An 11,011-nucleotide genomic window follows, 5' to 3' on the forward strand; every position below is an offset into this window, starting at 1 on the left:
ACCAACGAGAGAGGATGCTGGACATCTTGGAAGTCTCACGGTGCTTCATAACTTTCTCAGCCTCCCTTTTCTCCGTTTGAGGCTAGAAAGTTGTTCCATTTCATGTTTGTTTGGAGATAAAAAGGCTTTGGATTTTTTGAAGGATTGTTTTTTTCTCTTGAATAACTAACGTGAGAGGGGGCTAAGCGCACATATTTTAAGCTTGTTTTTTTTTTTGTGAATGGAGAGGGCAAAGCCTTGCGCGTGAGCATCTATCCCTTTCAAATAACTGACCCTTTCCCACCTGTTGGGGCAGGTGGTTTTGGCTCTGCCCGTGGACTATGACATTGGACTTGGAGCCCATGGAAGATTTTGTTATTGACGTAGTGGGAGAGGGACTCAGGGATAACGGAGATGAGCATCTCGTGTCCTTACCTTTGGAAGAGGCGAGAAGCGCAGTGCATGAACCTGACACTTTTTTGTCTTCGAGCGGGCAGGACGAGGATAGGGACGAGTACTCACCGACATCGAAGCGTCCTCCAGCAGCAAGTAAAAGCCCGGCGTCGGTAAAGCCTCCGTACTCCTACATCGCTTTGATAACAATGGCCATATTACAAAGCCCCAAAAAGCGACTTACTCTCAGCGAGATATGTGACTTTATCAGCCACCGATTCGTTTATTATCGTGAGAAGTTCCCTGCCTGGCAGAATTCCATCAGACACAACCTTTCGCTCAATGACTGCTTTGTCAAAATGCCCCGGGAGCCTGGTAATCCAGGGAAGGGAAACTACTGGACACTGGACCCCAATTCTTCGGACATGTTTGAGAATGGGAGCTTTCTGCGTCGAAGGAAGAGGTTCAAACGCCAGCATTTTCGTTTCGGGGTGCTCAAAGAGCAACCCCTTGAGCCCAGTGGCTTTCACAACTTGTATAGTACTTATGGACTTGGCACAGCGGGTCTTCAGCTACCCAGTTTGGAGATATATCCGTTCGGCTTCCATCACCATGCACACTCGTCATGCGCGCCCACCATCCCACCTGTTAGCTGCCTGCTACCGGCTTTGTCGAGCCTGTTTACCCGGAACACTTTCGCTGCCAAGGCTTTTCTTCAATCACAGCAGCCTGTCACTATCGGGTCCTTCAATCCGAGCCGCTGTGCCACCTTTTCTTCCGCTTTGACCTCCAGCGCTCCCTACGCTTCCCCTGCGCTGTTCCACTCCGCGGCGTCACCACATCTCGCCAGTTTGCATCAAGAATATCAGAAATTACAAACTCAGCGCAGCACCTCTGACCTGGCTAAATGATCAGTGCTTGTGAATATTTGAGTTGTGTTTCAGACTTTACATTTTTTATTTGTATCTCAGGTGATAGAGATTTTTGAAGCTCTTGTGGAAAAAGTTATTTGGCAAATGGTAATTGGTTGGACTTTCTTGTTGATCTAGGCCTATTTGAAAAGTTCTTAAGAATGCTGTAGATTTATGCCTTGCATTGATTACATGTTTCATAGCATCTTGCTTTTTACTTTCTAATGTATGAAATGACATTTGTCAATTGAAATGCAAATATTTAACTGACGAGTTTCCTTTTACATTCGGAAAGAAATAAAGGGAAATATTTAAAACAATATATTTAACTCAGTCATTTTCTTATATGCCTTTGCGTCACTGACCTGACAATGTTGGCACAATTGAAGATCTGTAATTGATGCCTTTAACAACTGATGATTGCATAGCGTATATTTTTAATCAATGGAAATATAGCTGCATTTAAAAAAAAAACTATAGTAGGCCTAAATGCGCAGTGGACTTGATTGCATCTTTCAGCAGGAAAACCATTTAATTCAAAATGTTGTTGAGTGTGTAGATGATGTGTGGGTTAAATTATGTTCAGAACATTTTACAAAATTAGGGTCATTTTAGTTTGGCTGGTTAGCATTTCTCTAATAATAAAATATTATTTTATTCAATGATATGATGTTTAGGCCTACATGTAAAAATGTAAGCCTATATTAAGTCAAATAAAATTCTTTAAATAATTGTCAAATTTTGACGGTATAGCTTTAAAAGTGTCTTTCGAAACAAGGACTGAGGATCAAGCGATGTGCGGAATCAAACGATATAAAGATCACATGAACGAGATGCAATATTGTGTTGACTCTAATCTATTCTAAATCAAGTATCCTGGAATGTTATGACTACATGTTGAGGATTTTCTGATACTACAATTGAAACATTTTATTTTTGTTCGTTTTTTTATGGCTACGATATAGGCCCTATTGCAATTATTTATATATCATGAAAATCTCTCAATGTGGTTGTTCTGCAGCATCTCGCTGTCGTTTGCCATTTATCCCCAAAAACTGACGCTTAAACACATTGTAAATGAATGCTCTTTCTAAATTTGATGTCTAGAAGTAACGGTCTGTGCAGCTGCGCAGTTTTCAGATTGTCAATTGAGTTACACCACATCCATCCATTAGTTCAACATCGTATTATTATGGCCTGATTTTGCGTCATTCTCCACACAGCCTGCTCGATCTCAAACCAAAAATTGAAAAAATCTGTACAGCACATTCAAAGACTTCATATTTTCTTGTCGGATTATGAGGTAATTTCTAAATCCGCATTTGGTTGTCTCTCTCCAAAGCATTCCTTATAAGATTTTTTTCATATAAATATTTTAATATGTTTGTATGGGAGATGTAGCTTGAGCCTATAGCTTACTATTCAAAGAGGTATACCACAAACGAACCGTTGCCAGTTGAGGATTTATTCAAATATGTGTTTAAATAGACATCGACAATAAGTGATTTAACTCGGTTTTGCTAGAACCAGATTCGTGGAATATAGATATATTAGTCAGAAAATAAAAGCAATATTACATTGTCAGAATAGTAAAGCCATATTAAAGCCCTGAGAATTCTGGATGTTTTAAAACAATATTTTAAAGTAATTAATAACAAATAGCTTTATAACTTGATAGATATCACAATCAAGTAAAATGGTGATACTGCATGCTATATATTTGTAAACATAAAAGGAACAAAACATAAAAGGAATATAAAGGGTTCCTTAGCCTCTTAATATCGTTTAAAATATCTGGAGCCACATTGGAGATGATTCTAGTACTGTTTCAACCCAAAGGAACAGACATTTCTCATGGATTATAATGAAGATTGAGTATTTGAGACAGATTATTCATGTAAATGTTGAATTATATAATTAACCATATTTGTTGTTTTCTTTTTAACGTCCTTGTTTAGATTTATTGTGTGTTTTTCTTTTACTTCTATGCCAGACCGTGCTGTGTTACACTGAACATGACAGGATGAAAATAATGTTAGCTTTCATGGGAGGAAAGTATTTATTTCATTCTACTCTAAGTCTAGTTTAGATTGATGACTACTCTAAAGCTTTTGAAAAGGGCTGATGGATAGAAGTACAATATCCAATTCAGTCTAATGCCGTTTGGCACCCATTGAAGGAGTTAAATAAATATAAAAGATTGTTGCCTGATGGCGAATTGTTAAGTTGCTTGACTGAGAGAGAAATACACAATGATTTTCTTTGTGGGTCCCCGTTTGAATAAGGAATAAGTTTGATTCAGGAAATGTACAGACTCGCTCATACTGGGTCACACTGTTTATTTGATCCTTTTTGTGGTCATATATTTTTCTGCACATGAAACACTAAACGTTTATTATTGCTATTGATAATCTTAAACAGTGTGGTGGGAATTGTGGTGAAGTAACCTTAATAGATCCAGCATGAGATTCGTATCATCTGACAGTAAATATTTAGTGTTCGAATGATACTTATCTGCTTGAAAGAAAACTGAAAATACCACCAATGGGTCATTTTAGCCCATGTATCGAACAGAGACTGTATGATAACAGTGTCAGAGCCGTAATGCCATCTTTTATTATGGGGTCAGTCATGATTCATCTCAGAACTCAGGTAAATTAGAAAATAGATCAAGTGTAAACTCTGGGACAGCCAGTGCCTTCATTGATTATACTAGCATCGTCAGGCCTCGGCACATATACAGTTGAAGTCGGAAGTTTTACATACACCTTAGCCAAATACATTTAAACTCAGTTTTTCACAATTCCTGACATTTAATCATAGTTAAAATTCCCTGTCTTCCGTCAGTTAGGATCACCACTTTATTTTAAGAATGTGAAATAAGAATAATAGTAGAGAGAAAGATTTATTTCAGCTTTTATTTCTTTCATCACATTCCCAGTGGGTCAGAAGTTTACGTACACTCAATTAGTATTTGGTAGCATTGCCTTTAAATTGTTTAACTTGGGTCAAACATTTTGGGTAGCCTTCCACAAGCTTCCCACAATAAGTTGGGTGAATTTTGGCCCACTCCTCCTGACAGAGCTGGAGCTGGTGTAACTGAGTCAGGTTTGTAGGCCTCCTTGCTCGCACACGCCTTTTCAGTTCTGCCCATACATTTTCTATATGATTGAGGTCAGGGCTTTGTGATGGCGACTCCAATACCTTGACTTTGTTGTCCTTAAGCCATTTTGCCACAACTTTGGAAGTTGCTTGGGTTCATTGTCCATTTGGAAGACCCATTTGCAACCAATCTTTAACTTCCTGACTGATGTCTTGAGATGTTGCTTCAATTTATCCACGTCATTTTCCATCCTCATGATGCCATCTATTTTGTGAAGTGCACCAGTCCCTCCTGCAGCAAAGCACCCCCACAATATGATGCTGCCACCCCCGTGCTTCACGGGTGGGATGGTGTTCTTTGGCTTGCAAGCCTCCCCCTTTTTCCTCCAAACATAACGATGGTCATTATGGCCAAACAGTTCTATTTTTGTTCCATCAGACCAGAGGACATTTCTCCAAAAAGTATGATCTTTGTCCCCATGTGCAGTTGCAAACCGTAGTCTGGCTTTTTTTTATGGCGGTTTTGGCGCAGTGGCGTCTTCCTTGCTGAGCGGCCTTTCAGATTATGTCGATATAGGACTGGTTTTACTGTGGATATAAATAATTTTGTACCTATTTCCTCTAGCATCTTCACAAGGTCCTTTGCCGTTGTTCTGGGATGGATTTGCACTTTTCGCACCAAAGTACGTTCATCACTAGGAGACAGAACGCGTTTCCTTCCTGAGCGGTGTGACGGCTGAGTGGTCCCATGGTGTTTATACTTGCGTACTATTGTTTGTACAGATGAACGTACCTTCAGGCATTTTGAAATTGCTCCCAAGGATGAATTTGTGGACTTGTAGAGGTCTACAATTTTTTTCTGAGGTAGGCCTTGAAATACACCCACAGGTACACCTCCAATGGACTCAAATTAGCCTATCAGAAGCTTCTAAAGCCATGATATATTTTTCTAGAATTTTCCAAGCTGTCTAAAGGCATAGTCAACTTAGTATATGTAAACTTCTGATCCACTGGAATTGTGATATAGTGCATTATAAGTGAGATAATCTGTATGGAAACAATTGTTGGAAAAATTACATGTGTCATGCACAAAGTAGATGTCCTAACCGACTTGCCAAAACTATAGTTAGTTAACAAGAAATGTGTGGAGTGGTTGAAAAATACATTTTAATGACTCCAACCTAAGTGTTTATAAACTTCCGACTTCAACTGTAGGAGCTGCAAATGCGCGTCTTTGAAACTTCTACATTTTAACCAGGCGTTAAGGTTGAGTCACTTTCCCTGGTCAGGTATGAGACCTCCAAGTCAAGTGCTCGTCATGCGTCAGTCAATGGGTCTATGTGAAAGCTTTGTAGATGATGCAGAAGTCAATCCTCTTTTATCAAGAACAAATAGAGAAAGAGACAAACAAACTATCAGAAATGCAGAGGAGTGCTGTTGATTGACAGAGAGAGAAAGGAGTGACATTTATCTGCGGGGAAAGTCACTGCACCTGACAAAATAAGCAAGACAGAAACTGTGCATGTATGTCGACTTGTATGTGTGTTCAGCTGTCCTTTATCATACATGACTTCTCCATCCCTGCTGTAAGGGAAGAATAAACTTTCCAATAATCAGTTGTGTTTGCCTTTATTTTCTTTCCTTCAAGATGGGTGTCTAACAGGATGTGAGAGAAACTGTTACTACCTCCTCTTTTTCTATCATTGGAGACCTGTTGCATTAACCCCTGGGCGGCACCACCTCTCTCCTACATTCTCTCTCTTATAGTCTCACTTTTGTTCTTGTTAAATGGCATGTGAAAGAATGTTCCTTGAGACTGCCAATTCATTTAGAAATGAAATATGTAAAAGGGCTCAGCAATTGTAACAACAATGAATACGTCACTAGAGGAGACTCCAATCGATGTCACATTATGGTTATTCATAACACTATGAACATGATGAATGTAGGTTTATGTGACTCCCATCAGTGATGCGTGCCCTGTTACCGCTCCAGGTTTCTACTCAGTTCCACGTGGATTATCAGTTATGACTTATTATAACTCACATCTTCCCTCTGATGTAGAGGCCATTTCCTGGGCAGTCTGTCGATTTAGTCAGAAGTCCATTCATGCCTGACACGGTTGCTATGCCATGCTTTCATTCGAGCATTATTAAGGCCAAGCCAAACAGGCAAGGTAAACTCATTCCTCCAACACCCACCCTCCCCTTTCTTCCTTTCCACAGCCAGATCACAGTGCAGAGAGTGGTGCATTGTGGGATAGCCTTAGCTAATTCAGTCATTAGATGAAAAACAACGGTTCAATGTTATTCCTACATGTTATTCCTACATTTGAAATGCATCATTTGGAATGAGTTCCCTTGAATGTTTTTATTTTCCTGAACTGTTGAGAGTGGTTTGTAAGTTATTTAAACTGATTGAATTTAAATTGATTGAAAGAGACCAAAGACAATACAAGCACTTAAGTGCAGCACAATTTCAAAGGGATTATCTGTTGGCTACAGTGATCAGAATTGAGGGGGTGGTAGTATCAATGTATAGAGGGGGAAGCTACAGTAAGTAGGTGGCATTTTGAGTTAGCCTTTGAAAAGCTAGCCCTGTGCTACGGCTGATCAGAGCAGAGGTTTTCTCCTCTCACTTTAATGGCTGACTTCCACAGGCCCGGCTTGTTGGCGTTTGCTTTTCCTGGCAGGGCTGATCCCTGCTGCCCCGCTTTTGAGAGTTATTCAATTATATATCCTCCACCCTCCGCGTCTCCCTCTCTCCCCTGCTTCACCGGTCTGTGCTTCACCCTGCCAGGACCAGTAAAAAAGGGTGCTGCGTTGGTGCACCGTTCTCCAGTCTCGTGCCCAAGAATTTATGTGTGTGGGGCGGTGGAGGGCAGTGCAGTGTGTTTTTGGAAAAGGGACCCCTTCAACCCTCAGTGCCAGCAGATGACAATGACATATAGCAGGAAAGCCACCCAGAAGGAGAATGATCTCACACCTCAGCCACGTGCTGAGAGAGGAGGGAGGAAGAAAAAGAGGGAGATCTGGGTAGAGAGAGGGAGGGAGAAAAAGAGGGAGAGGGGTAGAGAGAGGGAGGGAGAAAAAGAGGGAGATCTGGGTAGAGAGAGGAAAGGAGAAAAAGAGGGAGATCTGGGTAGAAAGAGGGAGGGAGAAAAAGAGGGAGAGGGGTAGAGAGAGGGAGGGAGAAAAAGAGGGAGATCTGGGTAGAGAGAGGGAGGGAGAAAAAGAGGGAGATCTGGGTAGAGAGAGGGAGGGAGAAAAAGAGGGAGAGGGGTAGAGAGAGGGAGGGAGAAAAAGAGGGAGAGGGGTAGAGAGAGGGAGGGAGAAAAAGAGGGAGAGGGGTAGAGAGAGGGAGGGAGAAGGTTTTATAGAGATGGAGATAAAGAGATTGCAAGGTAGCAAAAGGCAAGTAGGCATGGGGTCTGATTAGGTGCCTGATAAGACAAGGGTGAAGTTCTCTGAGTTGGTGTCGAGACTTAGATTTCCTGGTGTTAATCATAGAACCCTAATGGACTTCGCCTCTATACCCATGAATTGACTAACCACACCCTAAAACCCACTGACTCCCTATATATTTCAGAAGAAACACCCAACTTCTCTCACGAAACACCAAGATCAAAAATATTCTCGCAAACAACATCAAAATATCCGCAGTTGCGCTCTGGGTTTTATTGTTAATCGAATCAGCCTCATTATAACATCTGTGAGACAAAAACACAGGCCCTCTAATGCAGCCTTTATGCAGTTCAATGGGTGGCATTTGGTCATGACCCCCCTACGCTTCCCAATGCCCCCCTTCAATCTTACTGGTACCCTGCTGCGTCCCAGCTGGCGACCTCATGCCCTCACCATTTTCCTGCAGCCTGGCACCTCTTAGGGCTGGTGGGTGAAGAGAGCTCTACCCAATGTGCCCAATGGTTGGGCAACAAGAATCGGGCAATATCATGTACGCTACCTTCTTGTCGTCATCAAGTCCAGACCCACAGGTATGGACCAACAGCTCTAACCCTAGCACAACCGTGGCCAACAAGAAACGCTAGCTAGCATATCCTCAGAGAGCTCAGATCAAAGGCACTGAGGGGTGATGTCACCCACAGCAGCCCCTTAACCGCCTATTGCACCAAATGAGCGTCATTAGCCATACAAACAAGACTAAAACCTGATGTCATTTAATCAAAAAGAAGCAGGAAGCACAATTAACATCTGGTCCAAGACGTGTCAGAGTGGGGTCAGGCTAACCGGGCTCTGATTACAGTTGTAGTAGGCCTATGGCTTAACGAGAATAACTCTAACCCCAACCTGGCCATGATCTGCTGGCCAACTGATCTCTGAGCAAGACAGAGTGACCTGCCTGCTCCACCAGGCATCACCATGGAGACGTGATGAAGTTTGGAAACTCTGAAGTTAAAGAGTAACAGTAGGGGATAGGTCCCTCCTACAACCCCCTCTCTCTCCAGTTTTGGTTTTCTTCCTTCTCTCAATAACGTCTGCAGTGGCATATTACAACTTGGAAGTGGATTTTAAAGGGGCATTGAAAATGTTGCCAGAATGGGAAAAACATGAACTGGCTCAATCGAAGCAGATTAGGCAAGCGAGCCAAACCTCACGCTTTGTAAAAAATACGAAAAAAATACTTTTTAGGTTGGTGCTCAGACCAACCGCATAGCAGGGAAGCCAAACCTAGCCCTCTCCCTCTACTGAAAAGAATGGCATCAATGACATAAAGAGAGTACATCCATTGAATTGGCACCTCATATCTCTCACCCTTTGCTACACAATGTCAACAAAGTCACTGCATCCCTGAGGGTGCTGGTGTTGGAGCAAAAACCTTATTTTATCAGTGCTGCAGGTCTGAGTTGGGGAAATTACAAAGTTAATTCAAAGGCTTGTAAACAATGGAACAGTAACATAAGTCCAGTAATTCTTACTGTATGTAATGAATGTTGTGTTATACTATGTAGCAGTGATGTGATAAAGCTGATTGCTGTGAAGTTCAGAGATTAGAGAGTAAGCGTAAAAGCACCGCCCTGCCACCCAATCTGTCGGCCAGCGAGCCGTGTTGCCTCCGTTGGTGGTCCCTGGTGTAAGCTACATTTTCCCCTTGCTTCTCTCTCCCCTGTTTTTTTTTAATAGCAAACACAAAATGGTTCCTAATTCACTGCTGCTAGAGGGGGGTAATTTGCGGCTTTTGGCTGAGTGTCGCAAGCCCCAAATTTGAAAAAGCTGCTCTGGGGAAGGCATTCTATAAGGCAGTAGAGCTACAGTAGGGAGAATCACTTCAATGCATCCAAAGGAAAACAGACACAGCTAAACATGATGATCTCCATACTCATGATGATCTCCATACTCATGATGATCTCCATACTCATGATGATCTCCATACTCATGATGATCTCCATACTCAAAAGGCATGTATGTAATAATAACTTGGGGAAACTGAAATCCTTCCTTCTGAGCTTCTGCCAACAATCGGAGCTCTTTTAATTCATTGATCATTGTAATATGTGCTCACTCCAAGTAACTCTTGTTTTTAAATTGCATACACAAACATTGTGTTTGAAATGCAGTATGGAATCACCATTGTATGTCTGTTACTTTCATTTTCATAGCAGACTCTTTCCTTTGTCAGTAGAGCAGCAGTAGAGTTTGTAGAATTTAAAACCAACTGGCGAAACGTAAAAATTCTGGTTAAGATACATTTGATATGTGATCGTTCCAATTTCCGGGAGGATCTATCAGATGCCAACGGAAGTCCTCCCTCATTGTGCTGACAAATGGGAGAAAACAGTTCTTCATCATAAAAAGACTATTTCATCTTTTCTAGAGGGATACACTGACAAAATATGACGTCAATATAAATGTTCAACATGTTGGAAAAGTAAGCAAAGAAGAGAAAACAATTAATACAACAGAAACCTACAATTGGTTGGGGTGATATCTTGTCTGTGTGTGGGAGAGAATCTGGATCTCTCTTCACACTCTGAGCAAGCAGTGACTCAGCCCAGGGGTTTCGGAGCGCTCCTAGCTCAGTCGACACAAGGGCCCTAAGAGGTGCTCATTCATTTTGATTAACAGGGTCCTCCTCTCTCTCATCCTCTCCTCGATGGCTTCCTCTCTCCTCAGGGAAAGCCTGCAGGGATGTTTGTCTTTTTTTTTTTATCCGGCATGGTTTTTCACTTCCACAACAGCACGTCATTACCCAGAGTGTTTAAACACTTAAGTACGGTTTGAAGGGGAGAGGAAAAGCACTTGCAGTGCACAGCTCTACATTAACTCTGCATCACTCAGGGGAGAAGTAAAAACCTGCCCTCTGAGCAAAATGAAGTCAATAAATAAAAGTAGCGGTTGTCAGATGTCTGGAACAGCTTGAGAGGATTTGAACAACAGGGTAGCCCACCGTGTTGAAATGAGCACTGCTAACTTTGGGCCGTCTCTTCAGAACTCCCCACTACCAGTTGCTGAGCGCTATTGACTAATGAGGTTGGGCCTGGTGCATGATAAGACAGTGTTAGAGGAGCATTTAATCCATAGAAAACACAGGCTGTTGAAGGACACAAAGTCACAGCAGTGCAGAAAGGGAAGAGGGAGCAACAACTTAAAACAGATGGGGTAGGTAGA

General features: G+C 41.9%; 1 protein-coding gene across 1 annotated transcript; it reads left to right on the forward strand.

Moving 5' to 3' along the window:
- LOC110538493 (forkhead box protein D2-like) lies at nt 1-4,120 on the forward strand. The gene has a single exon (XM_021625344.2). The coding sequence runs from the start codon at nt 321-323 to the stop codon at nt 1,281-1,283; it is 963 nt and encodes a 320-aa protein (XP_021481019.1). The 5' UTR covers nt 1-320; the 3' UTR covers nt 1,284-4,120.
- Nucleotides 4,121-11,011: the final 6,891 nt, after the last annotated feature.

The sequence above is a fragment of the Oncorhynchus mykiss genome, chromosome 12 (genome assembly GCF_013265735.2).
Source record: "Oncorhynchus mykiss isolate Arlee chromosome 12, USDA_OmykA_1.1, whole genome shotgun sequence".
Taxonomy (NCBI): domain Eukaryota; kingdom Metazoa; phylum Chordata; class Actinopteri; order Salmoniformes; family Salmonidae; genus Oncorhynchus; species Oncorhynchus mykiss.